The 26,642-nt window shown below is 41.8% G+C and overlaps 4 protein-coding genes across 5 annotated transcripts; 1 reads left to right on the forward strand and 3 right to left on the reverse strand.

The window, feature by feature from the left end:
- The first annotated feature begins 3,904 nt into the window (after positions 1-3,904).
- Positions 3,905-7,413, forward strand: gjb3 (gap junction protein beta 3). The gene is made up of 2 exons (XM_058090387.2): positions 3,905-4,046; positions 4,789-7,413. Exon 2 carries the CDS (start codon positions 4,827-4,829, stop codon positions 5,691-5,693), a length of 867 nt encoding a protein of 288 aa, XP_057946370.2. The 5' UTR covers positions 3,905-4,046; positions 4,789-4,826; the 3' UTR covers positions 5,694-7,413.
- A 1,042-nt stretch (positions 7,414-8,455) lies between these two features.
- On the reverse strand, positions 8,456-11,597 carry hmgcl (3-hydroxy-3-methylglutaryl-CoA lyase). The gene is made up of 9 exons (XM_058090536.2): positions 11,449-11,597; positions 11,255-11,338; positions 11,048-11,155; positions 10,842-10,937; positions 10,618-10,766; positions 10,481-10,544; positions 10,162-10,350; positions 9,868-9,993; positions 8,456-9,090 (listed from the first exon to the last, which is right to left on the reverse strand). Exons 1-9 carry the CDS (start codon positions 11,536-11,538, stop codon positions 8,989-8,991), a joined length of 1,008 nt encoding a protein of 335 aa, XP_057946519.2. The 5' UTR covers positions 11,539-11,597; the 3' UTR covers positions 8,456-8,988.
- Positions 11,598-11,792: 195 nt separating this feature from the next.
- On the reverse strand, positions 11,793-17,518 carry zbtb8a (zinc finger and BTB domain containing 8A). Of its 2 annotated transcripts, none has more exons than XM_058091258.2 (4): positions 17,246-17,518; positions 14,862-15,730; positions 14,625-14,794; positions 11,793-13,397 (listed from the first exon to the last, which is right to left on the reverse strand). In XM_058091258.2, the coding sequence occupies exons 1-4, from the start codon at positions 17,308-17,310 to the stop codon at positions 13,083-13,085; spliced, it is 1,419 nt and encodes a 472-aa protein (XP_057947241.2). In that variant the 5' UTR covers positions 17,311-17,518; the 3' UTR covers positions 11,793-13,082. The 2 variants fall into 2 exon arrangements, with proteins under 2 accessions (XP_057947241.2, XP_057947242.2); XM_058091259.2 differs by lacking the exon at positions 17,246-17,518 and adding an exon at positions 17,027-17,235.
- Positions 17,519-17,654: 136 nt separating this feature from the next.
- gale (UDP-galactose-4-epimerase) lies at positions 17,655-24,007 on the reverse strand. Its single transcript, XM_058091260.2, has 11 exons — positions 23,849-24,007; positions 22,771-22,895; positions 22,554-22,669; positions 21,355-21,468; positions 21,035-21,211; positions 20,850-20,963; positions 19,687-19,753; positions 19,537-19,622; positions 18,987-19,064; positions 18,764-18,878; positions 17,655-18,675 (listed from the first exon to the last, which is right to left on the reverse strand). The coding sequence occupies exons 2-11, from the start codon at positions 22,889-22,891 to the stop codon at positions 18,614-18,616; spliced, it is 1,050 nt and encodes a 349-aa protein (XP_057947243.2). The 5' UTR covers positions 22,892-22,895; positions 23,849-24,007; the 3' UTR covers positions 17,655-18,613.
- Between the last annotated feature and the right edge of the window lie 2,635 nt (positions 24,008-26,642).

Consider the following 26,642-nt stretch of genomic DNA (forward strand, 5'->3'; position numbering starts at 1 on the left):
TATCCTATTAATATGACCTTATTTTTCCTCATAACGTTCCATCCATTTTCTGTACCGTTCATCCTTATTCGGGTCATGGGGGTATGCTGGAGCCTATCCCAGAAGACTTCGGGCGATTCCCTGGACTGGTCGCTAGCCAATTATCCTCATAATGTTACAACGTTATTCTCATACCACATTTTTTTTAAATATTTTGACTTTATTCTTGCTAAATGACTTGTAAAATGACACACAACCATTGAAGATTGAGAGTTTATTTTTTGACCAGGAAGTTGTGCGCCACACTTGAGAAGGACGAGACAAGGATGTAAAAAGATTTTCAGTGCTATCTTGATCATCAGGTTTCCTGTTTTTTACAACAATGGGATGAAAAAGAGGCATTGTTACAGTTCACATATTCTATGAAAAGTCTTTCCTTGTCTTGCTTTGAATTTGTGGGCTTGTTTGACAGCGTTGTTGGCTGAGATCATCTTTTCATGTGCTTGACTGGACTTGACGCTCCAAATAAAAAAAATACCATGGTAATCACATCTGAAAACAAGCTCCAGGATGCAAGTGTCGGCATGCTGGCTTCATCAAGCTGCTACAGTATTGGACTTTTTTGCCTCCCAGTCCCAACCTTGTCTGTAAACACCATTGGTTCATGTCTTGTCAGGGGCCAGCGTTATTTGCAAAATATGACTCGTTTTTGTTCAAAAAATTATTTTTACTTATCTGAAAATAGACTGTGTCATCCTCATTCACCCTAAATTTGTAACAATGTATAAATATGTGATAATACAGATAAAATATACAGCATACATGTACTGTGTATGTTGTAATGATTGACAAATAGGCTGCACGGTGGTTGAGTGGTTAGCACACAAGCCTCACAGGTAGGAGACCCGAGTTCAATTCCATCCACCCTTGGCCATCTCTGTATGTGGAGAGATGGAGAACATGCTAGGTTAATTGGCGACTCCAAATTGTCCATAGGTATGAATGTGAGTGTGAATGGTTGTTTGTCTATATGTGCCCTGTGATTGGCTGGCGACCAGTCCAGGGTGTACCCCGCCTCTCGCCACTAAAGACAGCTGGGATAGGCTCCAGCACCCCCCATGACCATTGTGAGGATAAGTGGTGAATGAATGAATGATTGAGAGCTAATGATGATCTGTCACACTTTGTTCGACAGTCCTTGAACGCACCGTAGTTGCTGTGAGATGCAACACCATTTTTGAGATCTAATAATTACAAGAATCAGTTTTATAGGAAATGTTGATCTGAAATGAAAGGAGAGCGAGCAGGAGTGTTTAATCCTTGAGGGTTTTTTTTTTTACCATTGATCTACTGTAGGACGTATATAAAAGAGGTGTGTTTTGATTGTTTCTTATTTTGCCCGAAAACACCACCACAATGGATATAAAATAAATCAGTCAACATGTGACTCTCAGCTTTATTAAAATATGTTTTTTCACAAAAATATGAAATGTACCATTTAATAATGACCTTTTAACACCCTGTAGTCGGTTGAATGAGTACAATGTGAAAACCTTGCAATAGGACTTCATTTCTGTGCCTCAAGCTACTCTCTAAACTTGTACAACTCCCAGGAGTATTTACTTTATTCCAATGTAATGTTCTACCTTTCCCAAAGGTGAAAATCTACAGGCATGTTCCCACAATGAGTGAAGATTCAATAATGATCCCAGTCATATTAAATGGTAATTTACAGCAAAATATAATAATGATAATAGTGATGGGTGTACGTCATTCTTACAACTTCCCCAGTTCAACTGTCCAATGAGTGCTCACAACTCACGTGCGCACACTGATTTCAGCAGTAGTGCCAAGCTGACGGACGAGTTCTGGCATTTTGTTTCCTCTCCGGGATGCCGAGGGCATAGAAGAGTGAGTCGGCTGCATCTGCTATTCAGAAGGCAGCGGATGCGGCTGGAGGGGCCCAGCAGAGACGGCCAAACCTGCTTTTCATTCAGGTTTTCAGTTAATGATATGAGAAGATTAGAAATAAATGCATTGCGAAATATTGTTAATACATTTAATTGAAGTAACATCACATGATTACAGTATCACATTTCAAGTATGCGGAACCAAAACAACAGATTACTATTGATACTAATGTTCATAATTGACCTACTTTCCGTGAACACATTAACATCGGATTATTCATGACCGACATACACTGAAGTGTATGCTGAAGTGCACCATTCATTCATTCATTTTCTACCGCTTTTCCTCACGAGGGTCACGGGGGGGTGCTGGAGCCCATCCCAGCTGTCTTCGGGCAAGAGGCGGGGTACACCCTGGACTGGTCGCCAGCCAATCACAGGGCACATATAGACAAACAACCATTCACACTCACATTCATACCTATGGACAATTTGGAGTCGCCAATTAACCTAGCATGTTTTTGGAATATGGGAGGAAACCGGAGTACCCGGAGAAAACCCACGCATGCACGGGGAGAACATGCAATCAGGACTAATAACCAGTTTTGGGGGCTCCTTGAAATCTCTAGGCGCTAAAGGTAAGCCCGCCCCTGCTTGCAGTAATACATTTTGTGTCCAATGAGTGTATATTGATCACCATACAATGGCTGTTTTGCAATACAAATAAAATATCGTGATAATATGGTATCATCATGAGGTTTTTTTTGCTGAAATGACGCACGCCCAGACATTCACCAGGAACACAATATGTTGAAATGTTGGTTCATGCATGTATTGAGTGGAGGGTGTGTCTGTCTCACCATCTATGAGGCATGTGGAAACAAGTTGGAACAAAAGAACACTTTGGTTCCTGGTAACAGGGAGCACAAAACATTACTTACAAAGCATAGTCACTGGGCAAACGCGCTAGGCGTACCTTCAAAAGACACGCAAGAAGGAAAGGTGAGTTTAGGTACTGACTTGGAATAGTTTTACACCGTTTTGATTCTTTTCAAGCATTGGAAGTGTGACTTGTCATGTAAAAAAAAAGACTGCAGTTTGTGTGAGACGGTTGGAGTGGGCGGGTCGATACGGACATCGATAGTATTGATACCAACGACAGATCGCTCCAACCGTGGTATCCATATAGTGTTGACATTCTTTTGCCGCGAAAATTGTACATAATAAAAGGGAATGAGGAATTAGTTAGATGATTTTGTCTTATACTTATATATTGTTAAATAAAAATACAGTCTTCCTTTGCCACTTTGTGGTTCAAGTCCACGGCTTCACTTTACCATGATTTTTCTAAAACATTTAATCACTGTTTTATGATTGGCTATGGCCAAAAATTGATAAATGAAAAAAAATATATAAATCCAGTACAAGGCATTCAGAAGCTGTGAAATGTACATAAATTGGCCACTAGGTGTCAGTAATGTTCCTCTGGGTGCTAGGTGCTAGCATGCTAATTGCTAGCACATGTTGGAATTTTGGCTATTTTACTCCTGTTTAAAGGCCTGATAGTTGTCATGATGTAGGAATGCTATCTCTGCACTTTTGGTGCTAGCATGCTAACAGTTAGCATGTTAACATTTTAGCCGTATTCCTCACGTCTAAAGACTCGCTAAAGAGCCATCTCGCTAGATGCTAGCATGCTAGCATACAGTTAGCATGTTAATTTATTTTGCTAAATTCCTCATGAAATGTACGCACGGCATTGCTCGTCGCCCACAGGTTGCATGCCCGTCAAAATTTCAGCAGGAATTTTGTAGTTGTTATTATAATCATGACGATCAAATGAATAGGCAAAACAAATGTATACAGAACTTGTATATACTTGGTATCAGATCGATACCACAATTACCAGTATCGACCACTCCTGGCATGAGACATGCAAAGAAGGGAAGAACGTCTGCTCTTTTTCTTGTTGGATTCTAACCACACCCCCCAACACACACACACACACACACACACACACACATTTCTCAAGCCTGCTTTTCTCTACCTGTCTTTTTAGCGGCTGCGAAGGATTTCCAAAAAGAATGACGGGATGATCGGACACCGGTCGTCATCTTGAGTTAAAATGGACCAACACTTTTAGTTGCCTTTTTCTTGGTAAGATGAGAACCTCAATCTCCTCTGGTGCGTTTGGGTGCAGTTTGTAAATTCAACTTTCGGCTAAGTGGAAACCTTCTCCAACGTAATATGTCACTTTCGGTCATGTTTATACTTATTTATATGATTGAAGTCGTGAAGTGGAATCGAACACGTCAAGAACAGTGATAGATAAGCTTGTGTGTAAATGATGTGTTTTCTATGGCGTCCTCTTCTTTTTAGTCGAATCTACTGTTTGGTGGCAAAATATGACGAAATGTACTTACTGTATACAATTATTGGTTACATATGAACTATGAGTGTAAGTTCACATCAATATGTTTGGATTGTAAACATCATTTTCAACATAAAAAGTATCAACTATACAAAATAGCGTAAGAAATTAATTATGCACATAAATAGTATGGAGTAAACCCTGATAGTTTTACATATATGAATCAAATCTACCATTAAATGTACCTTATGTTATGTTAACTAGAATTCTTTGTTATGCAAAACTATATGTTTTACTAGTTTTACCAGTGGAAAATCACAGACAAATGGCAAAATGTACTTTATGGGGTATTGTGTACTTTAATGTGGCAACAAAAGACAATCCATGGGGTCAAATAATAGAATATCATCAGTCTGGGTTGGTTGGTTCTACTAGTATGGCCTTGTCGTGTTGATGTACTGTAAATGTGAGAATTATGACAACATCTGGATCAAATTTGAAAAACATGTCCTCTCCTTTCACTTTAAGCCTTAAAAGAAGCCATCTGACCACCGCCAGTCCCAAACATGGACTGGAAGACCTTCCAAGCCCTCCTAAGCGGGGTCAACAAGTACTCCACAGCCTTTGGCCGCGTATGGCTCTCTGTGGTGTTCGTCTTCAGGGTGATGGTGTACGTGGTGGCGGCGGAGCGGGTGTGGGGCGACGAGCAGAAGGACTTTGACTGCAACACCAAGCAGCCCGGCTGCGCCAACGTCTGCTACGACCATTTCTTCCCCATCTCGCACATTCGTCTGTGGGCCCTTCAGCTCATCTTCATCACTTGCCCGTCCTTCATGGTGGTGATGCACGTTGCCTACCGTGAAGACCGTGAACGCAAACACCAAGCGAAGCACGGCGAGAGCGCTAAGCTATACAACAACACGGGGAAGAAGCACGGCGGCTTGTGGTGGACGTACCTCATCAGTCTTTTTGTCAAGACGGGTATCGAAGCCACCTTCCTCTACATCCTCCACTACATCTACGACAGCTTTTACCTCCCCAGGCTGGTTAAATGCAAGGTGCTTCCTTGCCCCAACATAGTGGACTGCTACATCGGCCACCCCACTGAGAAGAAAGTCTTCACCTACTTCATGGTGGGGGCCTCTGCACTCTGCATCGTGCTCAACATCTGCGAGATCATTTACCTCATCGCTAAGCGAATTGTAAGAAGTGCAAACAAACACATCCGCCGCAGCCAGAGGAACCTTGCGCCGCCAGATGACAGGCACAAAGACGAAACCTTCAACAACTGCGTCCAGCCTCCCTCCAAGATGGACCTCAAGGATAAGCCTCCGTCGTTCAAGTCGGCAAACAAACCAGACTACAGGCTTTCCAAGCTGAAGCTCGAGGAGAAGATTCGGGCCTCAGCTCCAGATTTGACTCTTCCTTACTGAAGATGAAAACCATGAGCAGTGCTTTGGACTATGACTCATTCGGTACACACATTCACAACTACGAGCCAATCCGTAGTGCGTGTGGAAAGTTGAGTCACTGAGCACCACCGTGTCCACACAAGACTCGTGAACTTTGCAAGTCATCATCTTCAATACACATCAGCTACAGCAGGTTGATATCTTCTACTGCAGTGTTTTTCAACCTTTTTTGACATTGGAAAACATCACTAAGTCTAACGTATAGGAGGAACGAGCTAGGTGTTGCCACACGGACCGATATTACATTGCTCTGCCAGTCTTTACACCACGGACACTCCACAGTAGCCATGTTTACATGAGGAGTTTTTCCTCTTTCCGAATGACTTTTCCGGAAACAATGGTATACATGGAAAGGAATATTCCAATCTCTTGTCGACATGCGTTGCTATAGTCAACCAGAATAGTCAATGGGGCATGCCCAGTAAAACGTAAACATCAATATCACTTGATACCGACTTCCCCGAGTTGTTCTTTCACTTGTTGGAATAATTTCCGTATTGCCAGTTTTTTCGTTTGTCCAGTCTTGAAATTTTGTTTGGATCAAAAACAAACTTTCCGTATCAGTCCAGTGCCGATTGCTGGCCTCTATTTTTAAAACTGAAGAACATCTGGAGCTGCGTGTTGCATCATATCTGAGCATGCGATATGATAAATGTAACCAGGAAAGGATCAAATTCAATCTTGGTAATATTTTATAATTCAACTCGGTACATGTTTTATATAGATATATGTTTTCTTTTGACTTATGGACATATGAATGGCGTATAGAAGGGTTTAGATTCTGTTCCACAGATTTCGTGCGCTAATGCACACGAAAGCTGCTTGCCAACCGCCAATAAACAACAGAAGAAGAAGGCAACTTTCCGTTTGAGCGGGTACAAGATACCTCAATCGGATTGGGGAAAGGAATATTCCACCCCTGTGAATCCGATTATATATTCATTCGGATTGGCACTATTTTTTCGGAATGAGGCGTATACAAAAGGTTAAATTCTTTCAGTTTGAGCAAATAAACCAAATGCAATTGGAATATTTGGGTCCACGTATACATGGATATTGACATAATATTTGCAAATGATGATTAATAAATGTTAATTATAAAAAGTGATATTGGATAATTCCTCAAGGCACACTAGTGTGCCCGCGGCACAGTGGTTGAAAATCACTGTTCTACTGTAACGTGGGATTCTTCTGGAACACAATGGTCTCCGTGTCTTTTCAGTGCCGCTCGCTCGCACATCCTCGCATTGTTCTTGCTGTTTATTGTGAGGCGACATATTGTGATAACACAGGGAGGTATGACAGGTGTATTCAGCTGTACATTTCATCGAGCTTTTCTACTTCATTTTGAAACATTCCCATGTTGATGTGACGATGACGCCTTCAAGCAGGGCCCAGCTTACTGAAGAGTGGTAATGATTCTGGAATGTGGACACACAACTATGGCTATGAACTGTCCTTAAAAGTATGCCAACTGGCCCCAAACTTGTTTTTCAGTGTTTTTTTTTTTTACCATGACTGGACCTATACAGGTGACAAAGTACATCGCCTGCCTCTTATTGTGTTCAGTGCTGAGTGGGATAACGCTGCGGGGATAATGGACTGATATCAGTGTCCCCATAGAATTGTACTATATGTATTTTGTCACTTGTTTATTTTTTTATACATATTAAATTTATTGAACTAATGTCTCTGGTCTAGTTACAGACATCACACTATGACACTTCTGACCCCAAACACTCTCCTCCCGCAACCAGATGAATTATTTTGGACATTTTTAGCAGTACTTATGTCCCAGTTCCGCAGTAAGAATCTCAGTCTGCCTGTCAGACAGGTTCCTATGAGGCGTGGCAGGAAAAAGGAAAACTGTTTACTCACAATCACTTCCTTAACAAACTGTAGAAGTCAATTGGAATTGCGAACAGGAAAGAAAAAAGCCATTCAAATCGTGAACTATGAATGAGAATTTAGTAACATTGAAGTGGTAGTGTGTATAGCTTGGAACTGCACATTAAGTGTTTAACGCACACTATAGACCTTGCAATCCAACATACCTTGGAGTTCCCAGCGTCAGTGAATGACGTGTTTTTTCTGTCGCCAAATGTTCCAAAAAAGTGGCTAGTAGGGACAGCTGGCAACAAGCAGAAGCTGTAGTAACTCTATGTTTGATCAAAGTTACTTAAGATTTGTCTGATCAAAACATGTACATGTTTGGATTGAGTGCCAACTTGACAATCACTAACTTCATAAATTTAAACACTGTTGCTTTATTTAGCGAGGAGAGGAACAAATCAAAAGTGAAAGTCTGGAAGTATTTCTTGCTTGGAATATCCGTGACCGCATTTCTGATTATACGCAAGTATCGTCCTTCCTGGCAAAACCAAGACAGACTGGCTTGCAGATGCGTGGGTGTCCAAAAAGTAGCACAGGGGCCATTTGTGGAACATGGCTCATCAAAGGAATAAAATCAACAAAGAACCCAGAAAAAGTATAAAAACAGATGGAAAAGCCATAATGTAACTAGAAATAGAACCAGAAAGCTAAAATGTTTATAGTAATGACTAATATAACAGCACAAGAAAATGTCATAAATACCACTTCCACAACTTTATAGAGTGAAAGATGGCATATTAAAGAAAATCTTGCATTATTATATTTATTATTAGAATATATTTATGTGGTCTGAAAAATGTTGACAATAATGTTGTCTAGCTTAAAAAAAAATTCAAAAAACACCTACATTGTTTTGTGACTTGGTTAAATAAATAACCCATTCATATTTTGTCATAATTTTTCTAAAATTAACCTTAAAATCTCTTGTCTCATTCTCGTGGACCCAATCACGTGCATCATCTGGTCTTGTCTTGTGACACCCATATTAAAGTCTTTATTTCAATTATGTACAACATTATATACAGTATATGGATGGCGTTTAAAAAAAGAAATATACACAGCGCTTTAAAACTAACTAGCCAGCTGAACTAACAGAAAGGATCGTAATTACTGCACACGAAAGGATCATCAAACAACACTTTTCACATTTAGCTGGCCTGCCTATAAAGTCACGTTAGTATCAAGACAACCACAGAGGAAAGCCTGTACTCTCTTTAAGGCACTGTTCCATCTACGCCATCATACAGTACACTGGCAACTTGGAAGTAGTAACTGATGTGTGTGACCAGGAAGAAAAGAACATCTGATGGTTTCTGGTTGGACTGTGCTCATTAGGTGCCTCACGGTTTGGTTCGGTTCTTTCCTACAGTTTGCAGGTGGCCTGTGCCACTTTAGAACCGGTCTTCCTGTTGAGGCTTCGACAGATGAAAGTTCCCGCATCCATCAATTTGGAGAGGTCCACTCCCTTGGAAGAAGCACAGACTTTAAAATTTAAATTATGCAATTATCTAACCAAATGTGTTTTATACAATTCGATCATGATATCTGTCCATCCGTTTTCTATAAAGTCCTCATTAGAGTCAAAGGTGAGCTGGAGTCTATCCTAGAAAGATTCACACTCACATTCATACCTATGGGAGATGCCCAAACAGGGATTCAAACCCTCCCACATTCCAAAAATAACCATGTTAGGTTAATTGGACACTCTAAATTAGGTCATACTTCTTCTGCCTGTAGGCTACTTTTAGAATGAGTCCCAAAGATCTACCTCCTACTATACACATTGAAAATGTACATAGTAGTTGATGTATACATGTATTTATGTATGCTGTACATGAAACTCAGGGGTGCTTTTTCAGCATCCTTATACTAAATACTACACAGCAAATCAGGAGGGACGTCTGAATGATGTCATAATGACATTTATGCAATTGACGTAATGGTCACCGCTGCTCTAAATTGTCCATAGGTATGAATGTGAGCGTGAATGGTTGTTTGTCTATATGTGCCCTGTGATTGGCTGACCAACAGTCTACAGTCTCTCATCCAAGGTCAGCTGAGATAGGTTCCAGCATACCCCTGTGAGCCCAGTGAACATAAGCGGCATATAAAATGAATGAATGTAAAATGATTGCTGATTTTTCCAAAGACACACAAACCGCATTAGGACATGCCTGGCTTTCTGAGTCAACAACCAGAGGAAACTGCTGCACTATGATATCAACAAAGTGGACCTGCTTACAGTTTGAATTCCAAGTCCGTGAAGCATGTAGACAACATCCTCAGTTGCAACATTCCCAGAAGCCCCTTGTGCATACGGGCAACCTCCCAGTCCAGCTATTGAAGAGTCCACCACACTGACTCCCATCTGTAAACAAAATGAAACTAAATAATACAGACAATCATATTACTAATACATGCATTTTTATATTTGCAAAGGCTGCATTTTGAAAGATCTCATTTGGAATGTACAGGTGTACCCATGTTATATCAACATATATTGAGACGTTCCAGTTCCAGTGTAAGTAACACAGACCTGCAAGGCTATGAGGATATTAGCCAGGGCCTGGCCATACGTGTCATGGCAGTGCACCGCCAGGGCAGCAACTGGCACTTCTCGGCTCACCACCTCCAGCATTTCCTGCATGCTGCCTGGATTGCCAACACCGATTGTGTCGCCGAGGGAAATCTCATAGCAGCCCATGGAGTACAAACACTTGGCCACCTGAACAGAGAATATGGCTGGATGTAATAATGTAATGTGGCATCACATCTACTACTCTATAAATATGCAATTTAAAAGAAAGCATGAATAATTTAATTAAATGTTGGCAGGTCTGCCTGAAAGTACTCACATGTGCAACCTTGGCTGGTGCGACCTTGCCTTCATACGGGCAGCCAAGAACGCAGGACACGTAGCTATAGGGTGATAAAAAAAAAAAAGCATGTGTGTTCATAAAGAAGGTATGTCAATATCACAAAATCATCTTACCCTCTTACTGGCACTCCTGCCTCTTTCGCAGCTTCCATGACTTCACCAAAGCGCTGCAAACTCTCATCCACTGAGCAGTTGATGTTCTTTTTACTGAACAGCTCCGATGCAGCACCAAATATGGCGACCTCCGAGGCTCCTGCCTTCACCTGCATGACGCCAGAACGTGAAAAAGATCATTGTAACATAAAAGGAGGTGATCTGGACTAAAGTTTGATACCCACAGCAGCCTGGAAGCCCTTGAGGTTGGGGGTGAGGACGGGGTAAGACACGCCAGGTTTCCTGCAAATCCCCTTCATTACTTCCACCTGGTCTGCCATCTTGAATGGAGAAAACATCAACACAGAAACCAATTATGCTAACTTTCATGGGTGGGATTATTGCAGTGGTACTATTTTGCATGTCAATCACAGAGCGAGAAGATACTCACCTGTGGAACCCACTTGGGTGATACAAAGCTGGTGGCTTCGACTACTGACAGCCCAGACTCTGACAACAAATCTATCAAATGGATTTTTGTCTCTGTTGGGACGATAGTCTAACAAGGATAATGTGAAATAAGATTGAAGTGGATGAAAACCCCTTACAAGAACATTACACCCACTTTGAAACATGACAAAAATGCATCATAAGATACCTTTTCATTCTGAAGACCATCTCTGGGTCCAACCTCTACTATTTTCACTCTCTGCGGGAGCGTCTGACCTGCTCTGACACCAGCCTACACACACAATACTTTAGGTTAAGGCTAGCAACAATTGACTTTGCTCACTGAACGTGATTTATTTAACTCGGTGGAAGTTAAATAATGCCAAAAAGCCAATTTCAAACCTTTGCTGCACAGCTCAACGACAAGTATTGCTGTCCCATTGCTGCCGAGCCAAAAGCATTTTTGTTGACAAATCGCAACACGGCCGCCATGTTGGCTCAGTGTCTAAGTCTGACGTCACTACTTCTTCGTCTCCGGTTCCGATCAACGAAATGAGTGGCGAACGACGCCATCTAGCGGTCAATACATTGACATTGTCTACACTTCCGCACTCTATCACAATGTGTAGATTACTACGTATGCTATCTAGTTAACTCTGTAATCATTTTGTTTAGAATAGGCCAATAAAAACACAATTATTCAGGATTACACTGCTACTCATTGAAGTCTAAAAAAATAGCTTTAATGTGTTCAAAGGTTAAAAAAAAAGATAAATAAATTATAATTGGCTGTACATCATAGTGCATATTTAAGTGAACAAAATGAGCAAGACATGGGTAGAAAATGAAAATCATTGAGTCCTCCATTATTCATTCCTTCTTATTTTGTCTTGCTCAAGTGCCAACCTTTACCAAAGCTGACTGTGTTGAAAAGTCGTTATATAAACTCATGTCATATTATAACACTTATACAAAGCAAAGAAAACACTTAGGATGCATGCTTTGGATACTGCATATGCGTGATAAGACTTAACAAAGGAGCTTGTCACAAAAGTACAAAACAATCTCTTTTAAATAGTGATCAGCCAGTTATGAAGCTTACAGGGTAATAAGATAGTAAATCCATACTGTATAATAAAGGTATATACACTGACAGTCAATAGAAACTTTGAGACGCCCCCTCGACTGTGGCCCCTTCTCAAGGTTCCTTGTTTTCCCCCAAATGGGGTTTTGAGTTTCTCCCTGCCCGGATGGGGGTTCAGATCCGGGCGTGGCGTCGATTGTTGTCAGCCTGTAAAGCCCTTTGAGACTCTTTTGTGATAAATAAACCTGACTTGACTAACTTGAGTCATTTGTTTAGGATATTGGCATACAGAAACAAAAATATAATGTTTGAAGAATTATTAATTGAAAAGAAAATGGCAGCTGCCAAACAAAAAGTCAGAACAGTCAATACAGTGTTGGCCGTTGATCCGGTTGTTGTTCCTGCCGGGTGTTTTCCCGTGCAGGAACAACCTCTCTCTCACCATGGATCTAGCGTCAACAGAACCTGTCGTGTTATGGCGTTCATGCCAGGTTTTGTTCGTGGGTTGGGAAAAGCCCGTATGCCGGGCTTTGTCACTGTAGCTCAAACTGGCCTCCACTGTAGCAGTTCACGGAGACATTCATGTGATAGGCGTTCACTGCACTAACAATACTGGCCTTTTTGGGGGCCTTTATATAGGCCTCCAAAACCAATCCTCAAATAATGCAGACTTAATGTGTATTTGGTGCAGTTCTGCAACATTATCTCGACTACCCGAGCACTAAGTCAAGAATACATCCACAAAGTAGTATTACAACCCTCCTACAAGTAGAAATACGCATCCATTTCTACCTCAACGCTTCTATTGACTGTCAGTATATTTAAGGGATGACATATTTAACGCATACATTCTCAGGTATGGCTTGAACATGCTCACCCACAGTCAATATTTGCACATGCCTCTGCACACACACACTCCAAAGCAAACACACACACACACTTTGGTCCAATATCACTGCAGCTCCTCATCGCTGTCATCCACTTGTTGAATGATGAGGTCAGCCCCCGAGTCCTCTGCCAGGTCGTCGTCATCTGTAGCCATCCAGGCCCTGTTACTCTCCTCTTCCTCACCGTCCACGCCCAACAACAGAGCCGGCTCCTCGTTGGTTCCTTCCAGAGTGTCCATGGGCATACTGTCGCAGCCTACTTCCTGGATGCATGTGGAGCACATGCGGAAGCGTCTTGTACCCTCACACACCACGTGCCCCGTCTCTTCTGTCACCGGACACTTACACTTTCTGCACACCAGCTTCCTAGCTTGATGAATCTGGCAATAAGATGTGAGGAATCAGATCTAGTATTGATCATGAATGTATATATACAGTACATGTTGAGGAAGCTGAGTTCCTTTGGAGTGAACAAAAAATTTTTGCTGACCTTCTATTATGCTTTTATTGAGAACATTTTGACCCTTTCATTCATTTCATGGTTTTATTCACTGCATCAACAGGACCGGACTCGTTTAACCGGTATTTCAAAAGTTTGTTCCAAAATCATTGGCCATCCTGTGAAGAGCTCTTTCTATTACACTGTGATCAACAAATAACCCGGACTGCATACAGGATTCTACAGGACCCTTCCCAAGTGCTACACCCCGGGTTTGAGTGGCTTCCATCGGGTCGGAGACTAAGATGCCCACGATGTAGAACACAAAGGAGGAGGGCTACCTTTGTCTCTACAGCCGTCCGGCTTCTGAACTTGGACCCCTCCCTATCCAGATTTCGCACAACCTTCCTTTAGCTTGTTATACTTTTTAAAATTATTTAATTACGGGCAGCACGGCGGTCTAGTGGTTAGCACGCAGACCTCACAGCTAGGAGACCAGGGTTCAATTCCACCCTCGGCCATCTCGGTGTGGAGTTTGCATGTTCTCCCCGTGCATGCGTGGGTTTTCTCCGGGTACTCCGGTTTCCTCCCACATTCCAAAAACATGCTAGGTTAATTGGCGACTCCAAATTGTCCATAGGTATGAATGTGAGTGTGAATGGTTGTTTGTCTATATGTGCCCTGTGATTGGCTGGCGACCAGTCCAGGGTGTACCCCGCCTCACGCCCGAAGATCGCTGGGATAGGCTCCAGCACCCTCGCGAGGAAAAGCGGTAGGAAATGAATGAATGAAATTATTTAATTACTATTTATTCTCTTAGGAACATGTGTGTTCAGTAGTCTGCTCTTTTACTTGTCCTTGTCTGCTTTCTACATTTTTATTCCATATGCTGCTCTCTGTGTCCTTTAAATTGCCCCTCGGGGATAAATAAAGTGTTTTTGAACTTTGAACTTTGAACTTGAATATACACGTATGGACAAATGTGATGACTTGGTTTACCTTAGGCACCCAAATGACTAAATATGCCCCTTTAGTCCATTATCAATGACATCTGATGCTTCTTATAAAGGGACCAATTCCATATTGTTATGCATATTTGCTACTGTAGCTGCTCCAATTCCTTTGTCCATATCATGTACATACAAATATTATAACAATTCATACATACTGTCTCAAAGTGGCTGCGTAGGTGCTCCAGGCGTGTGAAGCGCTTATTGCAGGCCTGGCAGGGATACGGCCTCTCGCCCGTGTGACAGCGCAAGTGACGCTTCAGGTCCGCCTTCCTCTTCACCGTGTGTGTGCAGAAGGGGCATTTGAAGCGCATGATGGGGTTGGACTCTGTAAAGAAAAAGGAAGTGGAAGTCGGTCCCTGGTATGGTTTGTTTATTTCTATGTATCTGCTCACCTTTGTTAAAGTGTCCGATAACACCCACAATTGGTGGTAAATTGTTATAAAGCTCCTCTGCCTTCTCTGCCTTTTGTGTTCTCGCCTCCTGGATGTCCAGGTCTTCGTTCTGGTTGGAGCGGTTGCTGTTGGCCGCCTTTCTTTTACTCGCACCTCTGGAACGCCGCCGCTCAGACACTGGCAATGTGTACAACGGGTCCTGTGGGTCCTCGATGTCTGTGTTGAGGTCATTGGCAGGACTGCTGGGGTTAGTCTTCAATGCAGAAATGTCTTGCTCCAAGTCCTTCCCCATGTAGCTAGACTGGGATCTGGAGCTATCCCTGGTCCAAAGTGCTGGCGGTGGACTGACAGAACGCGAGTCTGCATGCTGCTGCTGTTGCTGCTCTCCGGTCTCCTCTCCAGCTCCGCTGGTAAAGCTGCAGGTCTCCGACAAGCTGTGGCAGCGATCGCTGTCCTCATCTTTTGCACTGATGTCTAGAGAGGATTTTATGAAATTCTTGCAGTAGTTGATGACATTGTTCATCTGCAGGTAACTGGCTGCGGACATCACCTCAATCACGTTGTGACTGGAGAGGTCCAGCTGGCCTGAGTAAATGAAATCCAGGATGACAGTGAACGTCTCAGGGCTGAAGACGTCAAACGTGGCGTTCACAGAGTCTGACATGCCGTCGGAGCCCTGGGAGAGCAGCATACGGAAGTAGCCGCTGCTGGCGAACAGGACGTTGCGGTGGGCCCTGAAGAGGTGGCCCTCCACCAGCACATTGCAGTCACAGAAGAGCTCCTGACGCCTCTGTTGGTTGAGCTGCTTCAGTAGGCTGGTCTGGTGAGCCACTGTGATGTCGGCCGTGTTGAACCATCTCTGAGGCTGCCTGCAGGACACAAAAAAAATGCATAACAATTTGAGCCTCATTAATTCTCCGTCTCATTAATCATTCAACAAGCCAATGACTTCATGTGTATGCATCTTGTACGCTTTTAGGGCGCCAGAGCCTTCTTTTTCCACATAATCTGGGAAAACTGCTGAAACAGTAGAACTCATTCTTCTCCTCCCAAAAAACAACAATAATTCAAAGTCAAAAACAGGAATTTGCATTCAAAAACAAGGATGCTGATAATATAGTACAACTATCACCTTTTCAGTGTCAATGCCAAATTATGAATTTGTGTACATTGACTGGATGGATAAGGCTATTGTGACGGTCATTGGTAAGTTCCTGGTAATGGACTGTTGTTCTTCCAAGGTGTGAACCAACCACTTGCCAGACATCAGCTGGAATAGGCTCCAGCTGGATGGTTGAATTGTGGATGCAATTTGTACTGATACTTTGGTTACTTTACTTATAGACATGAGAGGGGCAAAATATTACAAATACAACTCAGTATGTCATCAAGATTTATATTTATATTATATATCGCCTCATAGGTTGAATATTCAAATATATATGTGAACGTTGAACGTTTTAATTCAAGTATGCCCCTAAAAAAATAAGTATAATTTTACCTTGCTGTTGTCCACACTCACAAAGCTGCCCAAGCTCCGCCCACTATAGCTAATCCTCCATTACTATTGGCTCCAATGGCCGTCAATCACAAGCCGTCATCAACAGGGCTACACCCGACACACCAGGCAAGGAGCTTCGGGTGACAAATCCGTGTATTCACCCTTATTGGAGATGCGAAACACATTGAAAATCCAATGCTTCAAACACACAAGACTCGAATATGATAGAATGAAATATTATGACCAGTCATCTTATTCTTATTCTTAATCTAAGCCACATTCATATGTATATATATATACTGTATGTATATATATTATTTTACAGTAACCTATTTTCCCATCCTCATGTCGACTTCGACGCGCATTCATTTATAATGATGCGATAAAGTGTGACAGACCGGTATAACCACCCGCCCGCATAGCACCACGGCGTCCCGAATAGCTAAATAAATGTAATATGTATATTTCTAATCCCGGTTCAACGGCAGAGCGCCGTAGGAGCACGGCAGTCCTGTGAGGGTAAAGCGGGCAGCGGCGTACCAGAGCAGCCCTGTGTCCTGGAGCGACGCCCACTTCAGGCTCCGGCCAGCACACAATGGAAAAAAAGACATTTCCGAACACATTCTAGTGATACCTAATGGAGAAATATTCGGCGTACACGCACCTAAAGGTTAGACGTGGCGAAACACCCGTTTTTTTATCCAAGTGGATCCCCCCTCCCCTCCACAGTCACACTTCTCGCTGGAGGTCCGGAGCACAACGAGCAGCGGGGAGGATTTTCTTCTCTTGCCCGAACGCATCGACTCTCTCCCGGCACGAGGAATCGCCAGGACCCGCTTACGCCCCTCGCCTAATCCCCGCGACAAAACCCATCCATACTCACTGGTGGTTGGATTCACCCGACGCCCGATAGAGCCGATTCGTCCCCACATCCGTCACCATGTCCATTTTTTAATTTCCTGTTTTTTTTCTTGCCTTTTCCTCTCGTCCAGGGTCCACAGTCAGCCACTTCCTGCTCAGCCCTAAAGACCGAAACCCGGCGAGAGAGACGGAGTGCTGTGCTGACGTGGGTGTTTTATTAACTGGGTGCCCGAGGGTGCAAACAGCCATTTAAAGCCCCAGCGCCCCGCTTAGGTTCTTGCAGATGAATGCTTTTTAATAATGTGTTCAAACTTTTGTGTATGTCTTAAATGACTTTTAACATAATTGCGACAGTCATTAAAACCATAGATTTCTTAAATCTGCAGTAGTGATCCTCAACAGAAAAAACCCTAACTTACAAAACACATACATTTTCACCAAAGTGATGATTTTTCTTTATAGTGGCCTTTAAATACAACTCAATCATACCAAATATTTGAAATAAAAAAAGAATCATGAAAAAAAACCCTGCTGCTAATATTGACTTGACATAATATTCACTCACATAATCTCTCAAAAACAGTTGAGTTTTGTTCTTAGGATATGTTGCAAATCGATTTTTAATCAGTGGAAATTGGACCTTATATCCACATTAACATACAGTAATAAAGATGACATTAATTGAATGAAACAGTAATAAAAAATAATGAATGTTATTGTTGATTTCACACACAGATCCTTTAACATGTTCAAGGATACAATCTTCAAGCAGTTTGCACATGCCTTGCAGCCGGTTTTTCTCCCTTTTCAGAGCATGTTTATGATGTGTGGTTTCACTTCCACGGTGGTGGCTTTCCTTTTCTTTGGCACACTACCCTCAGGAGACTGACTTGTGCTTGGGAGACATGATGAATGTCTCCCAAGCACATTAATGTCATTCCATAGTGTGCATGCAACTAGCTCTCGGATGACTCTTGTATTTGCAAACCAAGCTGCTCACACAGAAACATAAGTTTTTAAGTAATTTACGTCATAACGACAAAAGTCGTAAACCCAGGACTGCATTCCTGGACAGTTATTAGAGTAAATCAGAATATAAACCATTTCAAAAGTTTATAGTCATTTAATTATTAATCATAATCATAGAGATGTGTCAGTGTAATATATTTTATATTTTGCTATTAGCATAATTTTTGTTGATTTAGTTAAAATAAATGTTTCTGTTCTACTACCTCATGCAAGGTATTTCAGACAAATTTCAGACACCCACTGATAACACCCGCTAGTAAACAAATATGGATCATTGCCCCATAAAGTATTTAAAAAGTCAAGTATAAAGCATTTCCCTTAATGATTTTTTCATGTTCCAATGAATGCTTTGACCGTGGTGTCAGGAAGCCCCCTTGGAAAATCCGTTAGGGTTCATCGACTGCCAGCGCCACAGATCCTCACCTACATGCAAACAGGTACAAAATAATATCCATAAGTGTTCTACTTTTGAAAATCTACCTTTTTGCAGTAAGAGGGTATGATCAATTACACATTCTTTCCAGTTCAAAGTTAGCCTTCCAACCAAGCTCCTTCTCAGCCAGGCGAGGGTCAGCGTAGCACGATGCTACGTCTCCTTCTCTACGTTCTACAATCTTGTAGGGAACCTACGGAGAGACCAGATGTCACCTTCAACTCACGGAACCCCCATGGAGTGTAGTATCCGCTGGAGGTCAATTAATCAATTAGGTAGTCAATCAAATGTGGTGACTTACTTCCTTCCCTGATGCCTTCTTCATAGCATTTACCATCTGGAGGACGGAGTAGCCTACTCCTGTTCCTAGGTTGTAAACCTGTACATACAAAAATAGCCATGAATACACATTAACCAGCATGCCTGCACAATCCAATCAAATCCGAGTATCGACGATGTGCCCTATCAAAAACAATGGTCATTTGATGTACAATATCTCATTTAACATGTTTTTATTCCCATAAAGCGCTCCAGAATTTGTCAACCCTTGAAATGACAAAGTTATCTATAAATCTATTTACAACTGTACATTACTGCCACCTATAGGATAGAAGTGGAACAAGCAGTTAAAATGTACACCTGATCAAATTAATATCCCTCAGCGTCAGTTATCTACATTAGATACAAATACACAATGTACCCCACCTCTCGCCTGAAGTCAGCTGGGATAGACTCCAGCATACCCCCGCTACCACAGTGAGGATAAAGGGTATAGATGGATAAATGGATGGATGGACATGGACACAATCGCGATATTTCATCTCATTTAATAATCATTTTCATTGTGTTACCTTGCACCCGCAGTTCTCTTTCAGCTTCTTCAATGCTGCAATGTGTCCCTTTGCCAAATCGACAACATGAGTATAATCTCTCACACCTTGCAGAAAAAGATTTATTAGATAAAAATATTTCTAGCAAAATCTACACCCTCCCCCCATTACCTGTCCCATCCAGTGTGTCATAGTCATTCCCAAATACACTGAGGTACTGCCTTCTCCCAACAGCAACCTACAAGAAAGACATTTAGCAATGAGAAACCATGCATCCTTTTCTGCAACGACCATAAATGCTTGTGAAAGTGGAAAGAAAGAAAAACATTGCTCTCTTTAGTCACAGTCATTTATTAAACGGGACTTATTATGCTATTTTTTCAGGCCTTTGTATTGAGTTGTGGACTTGTATAGAGCAGCTACACACAATAACCCGCAATGAAACATTTGTAGATCTTCCATGATCTGCACCTATTCCAGCTGTATTTCCTTAGATTTCCAAAACCTTTTAATTTATTCCAGGCACATCCATGCCACTGTGATTGGTCACACTTATAAGTGTTTCTGAGGACTTCTGGACTACTGCCGAAACCAACTTTCTAAATTTGTCGGAATAGAAGTTGATAACAAAATGAATAAACTCTTTGGAGAGCTAATTGAAAAGTGGTTAGGCACTACTGGCTGGAGACCCCTGACTTACCGTGTATAAATGTGGGTCCGTAGGTCTCAGAGAACTCTGAAACTGAGCCTTCAGAGCCATCCCTCACTTCTTTCACAGCTCACTTTCAAATGCTAACCTCATTATCAGAAACTTTGGCATCGACTAACACGAGAATACAACATTTTAACATTTTTAGGTCAGAAGAAAAAAGCATAATCGGTCCCTTTTAAGTATAATGCACAACGCACAGAAACCCCAGAACCAAGGTTGTAATAGCAGTAAGGTGTAAACTGCTGAGCCAGCATTAATAGCGCTGATAGGTTCATTGTAAATAACAGTGCAGCAAGTGTAAAAAGCATGAGTTTCACAGCTTAATCCTGTGCATGCAGGAGGTAAGTCATAGAAAAAATTTGACCAGCCTTGTTTCTCCAGTTTCTCCTTCATTTAAATGCCTGGTAAGACTAAAGGTACATTTTTTTAGTCTCATGAGCTATTTTTTGTTATAATTATACGTGTCCAAAAATGTACCTTTAGTTGTACCAGGCATCAAAATGAACGGTAGGTTAATGCCAACATTTTTGACCAGATGCTAATGAGTGACCACAGCAGTTTATTTCCTTTTCTACACCAAAGTGCAGCAGACAACAGAGGCTAAATAATTGTGTTCATGCACCTGAGCGACATATGGCAATAGGTTGTTGGGAATACCCTGAGGATCTTCTCCAATGAGGCCAGAGGAATGAGCACCAATGGGGTTGAAATATCGCAGCAACACGGAATTCCAGTCCTGCTCACACAGCAAACATTAAAACACTCTATAGGGTGTTGGTATGTGCCTCTCCTCAGACACGTCAGTACCTTCTCAGCCTTGCAATGGTCCTTGATTATCTCCTCTATGAAGTACTTGGTCTTTCCATAGGGGTTGGTGCAGCCCCCTACAGGGTGCTGCTCATCGATGGGCAGACGCTCGGGGTCTCCGTAAACTGTGGCTGAGCTGCTGAAAACCAGATTGCGCACCCCGTGAGCCTGCATCACCTGCGGCACATGAAGTTAGATACAATCACCGCACACAGAAAGTACTGCAAGGGCTGATTTGAACACAAGATGAACAGACATGAGCAGACATAAATACAGATTGGTGGAAACTGGAATCACAATTTAGTTGGGTTGTAACTGACCTCCAGCAGATTCATAGTGGTGGTGAGGTTGACCCTGTAGTAGCGTAATGGCTGCTTCACAGATTCTCCAACAGCCTTGAGGCCAGCAAAATGCATCACGGCATTGAAAGAATGCTGCAAGACACACGAGATTGAGATGGTAAAACGATAAATGAAATGTTGATCATTCCAGATATGTGTGTGTGTATTATGTGCATATACACACCTAAATTCTTCTTATTTTTACTGACAAAATGTTTTTTTTTATGTGAGACCAGGTTTAATTAAAAACACAGATAATACATCTTGAAGGAAAACTGTACTTTCTTGGAATTTTGCCCATCATTACACACACATTTATTTCCCTTTTCATTGTGTGTTCCACCGAGAGAAAAGGAGCTAGTATGAGCTGGCTAACAATGCACATCATGGGAGCTACTATCCCTATTTTGATGCTAAAGCCCTAACAAAAGACACCAACAGTGCCCATTTACATAGTTACAGCGATATTGTTATTGTAGCAGCTAACACAAATAAACAACATATATCTGGCGGAGTAACATGATACTTCGCTAGCCGCTCGTCTTAGCGTCAAAGAGTGAATATCTAGCTCTCAATTTTGCAACCAAGACCCAACAAGATGCTCGTTTGCCGTCAGCATTTCCTACCTGAGGACTGGAGCACACGTCATGTGCTGGAAGACACAGCCATGCCAATGAGAGCGGTCATTTTAAGTGTTATTGTTGTTTCTATGCTGCTGTGGTTGACGAAAGTAGCGTAAGCTCCTGATATAGTATGTGAAATCAATTTGCCAAGGAAAGAAGTTTCGGTGATGTTTGAAAACATCAAAATACAACAAGATACTGTAAGTATTACATGTTTTCAATGATAACAGCATGTAGTATATCAAACGATACAATGTTGTTAGAGTTTTTTTTTTAAGAGGCCGTCATAGTTATATTGGTGCCTCCCAATGATGTACATTGCTAGCTAGCTCATACGAACTTGTTTTCTTTTGTTAGAATGCACAGAAAAGGGAAAGATATATGCGTTCATGTTTCACATAATTGTGGATGAAGTGCAGTTTTCCTTTAAAATTAGCAAATTCATTTTCCATTCTGAAAGTTTGACTTGCTAAAATGCTTGAAACAAGAAGAATAATTTTCTTCTCCATTACAAGTTACGGAATAATTAGACAAATAGTATGTGAACAGGCTGACCTTTTTAAAAAGCGCATCCAAGGCGGCCCTGTCCAGCAGGTCAAGTTCATGAAACTCAATGTTGGTATCCAGAATTTTTTCAATCCTGCGTATACTCTCTGGCACACCCCCTTGTCCTTCATCCAAACACACACACACACACACACACACACACACACAGACTGTTAAAGGATATGAGCATGTTGGCTGTAAACAAAACACATCTTAAGCGTCTTACCTCTGATAGCATTGCTGAAGTTATCAACCACAATGGGTTTGTAGCCTGCTTCAATCAGTTCCAGCACACAATGACTACCAACGTAGCCTCCTCCACCTGTGACCAGCACCTTGTCTGCCATTTTTCTGCACATGTAAAATGCAACATAAACATTTACAATGCTCCACTAGATGTTTGCACAAGTGATCTCAGGGTGTACTCTGAAGCAGCTCCGGGAAACCAGGACATCTGTTCAAGCACAAGGTGTCTGTATGATCTTTAGGAGTGATGCAACATGTCCATTGTAAAAGATAAAGTTGATGGTTACAGTCACAACGGTCATAAGCATAATTTAGGGCATAATACAGTAAACCTGCCTGACAACTGTACAAATCAGATAATGAAAATACACGGAAGGAGGAGGTGATGCAAATCTCGGGTATTTTCCATTTTACCAAAAAGTGTTCCTTATCAGAATGGATGAAATGTGGGCTGAACTTCTGCCACTGAAGTCACAGAAGAAGAAAACTCAAAGAGCAGCGCAAGGGAGGAGCAGAAAGATGCACTACCAACAGTAAAAATCAAGTGTGGACCCACTTTTGCTACTATATTGTTAGGTGAGACAAAGCTTGGTAAGGACTTTGGAGTATGTAAGATGTGTCTCACAAATATATGGCATATGGCCGGGACAACAGAAAGTTAAATAAATGCATTCTGACATACTGGACAACATTTTGTTTTGCTTGAAATAATCTATGAAAATAAATGATTACAAAGGAGTACTTTCTCATTTTGTAAAAGTAAATTTGACACTATTTACAGTTATGTTGCACTAAAATAGTATTGCTGTTTTTGCATAGTAGCAGTTTGTACTCAGCAAAATAGAAATTCTGATTTATTTTTTTTATCCGTTTGTTTTTGTTTCACCCTTTCGCTTCCTCGAGATCGTATTACTATTATCTCAAGCCATGTATCGCAAATCTTATAGTATCGTGAGGTACCTTCAGATTCCCAGCCCTGATACCATTCAAACTTCCTAAACAAATTGTCAATGACCTCATGTCCTCCTATTAATGGGGCATATGCGAAAAACACTTACCAAATTTCGTGGCGAGTCTCTAAGTGATGTGAAGATCGAGTGAGGCAGAAATGAAGGTTTACTGACCTGCTCATCCAGTATAAAACAGTAGGTCCTTTTTATCAGAGCATGACTTTACTTCCTGTTCGACGTTAACCGGTCCCACGACCGGAGTTATGATACAATTTTAATCCGGGTTCCTGTTGATGTAATTTCAAAATAAAATAACGCATTATTTAGAATTCAAACGAGATAGCGTAAAGATGGTTTAACATTGCTATGCCATATAAATAGAATGTTTACTTTGGTTTTATTGTATTTTTTGAATGACTTAAACAATTGTTCAACTCTCAATTGCGTCAGGGTATTTGAAAACATATTATTTTGAAAGCAAATGGAAAAAACGGAAGTACTGAGCGGTCCTTTCCCAAGAGGGCGTGCACCACATGTCTGTGACGTACGACACGTTGGCAAATGAAGTCACGCCCCCGGCCCTTCACACAGTGAGGCGCTTGTTCAACAGGCTTACCTTAGGGTGTGGAAGACTCCATAGATGTGATTGAGGAGATGAAAAAGTGCCACGTTCTCACGTACGGGGAAAAAGGTGAGACATGCAAAACTAGTTCTGGCACTAAAGCTACTAAAGCACACACATACATACATATATGCACACACACACACACACATATACGTATATATATATATATATATATGTGTGTGCTTTAGTAGCTTTAGTGCCAGAAGTAGTTTTGCATGTCTCACCTTTTTCCCCGTACGTATATATATATGTGTGTGTGTGTGTGTGTGCATATATATGAATATATATACAGTATATTTATGTGTGTGTGTGTGTGTGTGTGTGTGCATATATATGAATATATATACAGTATATTTATGTGTGTGTGTGTGTGTATATATATATATATATATATATATATATATATATATCAAGTGGTTAGCGTGCTGACCTCACAGCTAGGAGACCCGAGTTAAATTCCACCCTCGGTCATCTCCGTGTGGAGTTTGCATGTTCTTCCTGTGCATGCGTGAGTTTTCTCCTCCCACATTCCAAAAACATGCTAAGTTAATTGGCGACTCCAAATTGTCCATAGGTATGAATGTGAGTGTGAATGGTTGTTTGTCTATATGTGCCCTGTGATTGGCTGGCGACCAGTACAGGGTGCGCCCCGCCTCTCGCCCGAAGACAGCTGGGATGGGCTCCGGCACCCCCTGCGACCCTTGTGAGGATAAGCGGTAGAAAATGAATGAATTTTTCCTCATAAATGTACGACTTTCTCTCTGAGATTAATTAAGTATCTATCTGTTATCTATCTATCTTATTATTACAAGCTTTCCCCGTAAAATCTCAAATTATTTTAATACTCCGTCGTGACAGGCATGGCCTGAGACACCTATGAAAAGGGGGTACTTATGTGACTTACTCAGTTAGCCAATGGGACATTGTGGCCTTTAAATCCATGAGCATGATGTTCACTGCATCTTGCCTCTTGATTGTTGTTGTCATGTGTCTCCACCCTTAATGGCAACATGTAATAATTTGATGGAGTCACCTTTAAAAGCATAAGGTGCTTTGATTCACTGATGAAAAACAAACAAACAAAGGTAATGGATGGAGTGAGAAAGGGTGTGACCATCAGCGGGGTCCCCATCTGATTCTCTTCATCTCTCTCCACCAGAGTGCCAGTTAATCCTCCCCTCATCCACCCTGACTCCCAGCAGGACGCGGCGGCCCCTACTGAATGGTGAGCTGCATTAACGCCAAGAACTTTCCCCTCGTGTTGGTCTGTTAGTCAAAGCTGATTGGAGATTACAAGCCTGCGGTGACAACACAGCCCCTCCATCTTATCTCACATCACTTTCAAACACTGTCTCCACTTTTCCTCTTCATCACTCTTAATCCCCACTCCACGGCCTTTTCAATGTCATCAACTTTCACTTGGTGCTACACTTCTGCCCTTTTCGCCCTTCTTGGGAGACTGAATGACATGAAAGAAGAATCAGAGATGGAGAAGATGGAGGGGGGGGGGGGGGGCACCCGCCCCAATGATGTCATGGGGGCATTTGTCCTCCTGATGTGGAGGCTTCCCTTCCTCTGCTAATTACCTTGTACAAACTCCAATCTGATACAGCGGATATGAGGCCCCAAACACAATTATTGTGGGCTAACAAAGAGATATTGAGATTCAGGGAAGGGGAGCGAGGCTGCAACTAAGAAGGTATGGTCAGCATGCACCTCTGTACAGTACATACACACATACATGGCATGCACACACACACAAACACACCCACACATGCATCAATACAACCACTTGTCCTTCTCCTCCATTCCCTCAGATAGGCTAATGTTATTACTGTGGTAATTATGCTCATTAGTGCCAGCAGCTGTAGCAAGCCCTCTGCTTGCTGTTCACAGTCCACCCCTACCCTGTCTGCCCTGTTTCTGCCTCCCCCTTTTGTCTTACTCACATCTCATTTTTAGACGCGCTAGATTGCAGCAGAAACAAACAAAAAAAGACGTCATTAATTAGCTTCATAGTAATGTTAGCTGATATGCTAGATAGCCTTTCATGGAAAGAGGTTCCTGACTATAATATGGCTGATGATATTTAAGCAGGAAATTAGTTTAAATATTAAAACACGCCATAGAATCTAACAATTAAAGACATGTGTTGTGTATGAATGTTTCTTATACTTCAATTCAATACTGTATTGCAGTTTATATTATTCGAGTTAGTGCTATCAGAGGTGGTGAACACCAGGTGGCACTGTTGTGTCAAACAACTGCCACTGTCAC

The sequence above is a fragment of the Doryrhamphus excisus genome, linkage group LG14 (genome assembly GCF_037039965.1).
Source record: "Doryrhamphus excisus strain RoL-2023G ecotype Guam linkage group LG14, RoL_Dexc_Guam_v1.1, whole genome shotgun sequence".
Taxonomy (NCBI): domain Eukaryota; kingdom Metazoa; phylum Chordata; class Actinopteri; order Syngnathiformes; family Syngnathidae; genus Doryrhamphus; species Doryrhamphus excisus.

What these genes read in the sequence shown, in the direction of transcription:
- gale (XM_058091260.2), bottom strand. Translation starts at nt 22,891, where the DNA reads ATGGCAGACAAGGTGCTGGTCACAGGTGGAGGAGGCTACGTTGGTAGT. An exon ending in CCACTATGAATCTGCTGGAG is followed by an intron (nt 21,212 to 21,354) that starts GTCAGTTACAAC and finishes CATGTGCCGCAG; the next exon opens with GTGATGCAGGCTCACGGGGT. An exon ending in TATTGCCATATGTCGCTCAG is followed by an intron (nt 19,754 to 20,849) that starts GTGCATGAACAC and finishes TCTTTCTTGTAG; the next exon opens with GTTGCTGTTGGGAGAAGGCA.
- hmgcl (XM_058090536.2), bottom strand. Translation starts at nt 11,538, where the DNA reads ATGGCGGCCGTGTTGCGATTTGTCAACAAAAATGCTTTTGGCTCGGCA. An exon ending in GCAGGAGTGCCAGTAAGAGG is followed by an intron (nt 10,545 to 10,617) that starts GTAAGATGATTT and finishes ATCACCCTATAG; the next exon opens with CTACGTGTCCTGCGTTCTTG. An exon ending in CACCAGCCAAGGTTGCACAT is followed by an intron (nt 10,351 to 10,480) that starts GTGAGTACTTTC and finishes TTCTCTGTTCAG; the next exon opens with GTGGCCAAGTGTTTGTACTC.
- zbtb8a (XM_058091258.2), bottom strand. Translation starts at nt 17,310, where the DNA reads ATGGACATGGTGACGGATGTGGGGACGAATCGGCTCTATCGGGCGTCG. An exon ending in TCGGGTGAATCCAACCACCA is followed by an intron (nt 15,731 to 17,245) that starts GTGAGTATGGAT and finishes TGTGTCCTGCAG; the next exon opens with GCAGCCTCAGAGATGGTTCA. An exon ending in TACGCAGCCACTTTGAGACA is followed by an intron (nt 13,398 to 14,624) that starts GTATGTATGAAT and finishes TCTTATTGCCAG; the next exon opens with ATTCATCAAGCTAGGAAGCT.
- gjb3 (XM_058090387.2), top strand. Translation starts at nt 4,827, where the DNA reads ATGGACTGGAAGACCTTCCAAGCCCTCCTAAGCGGGGTCAACAAGTAC.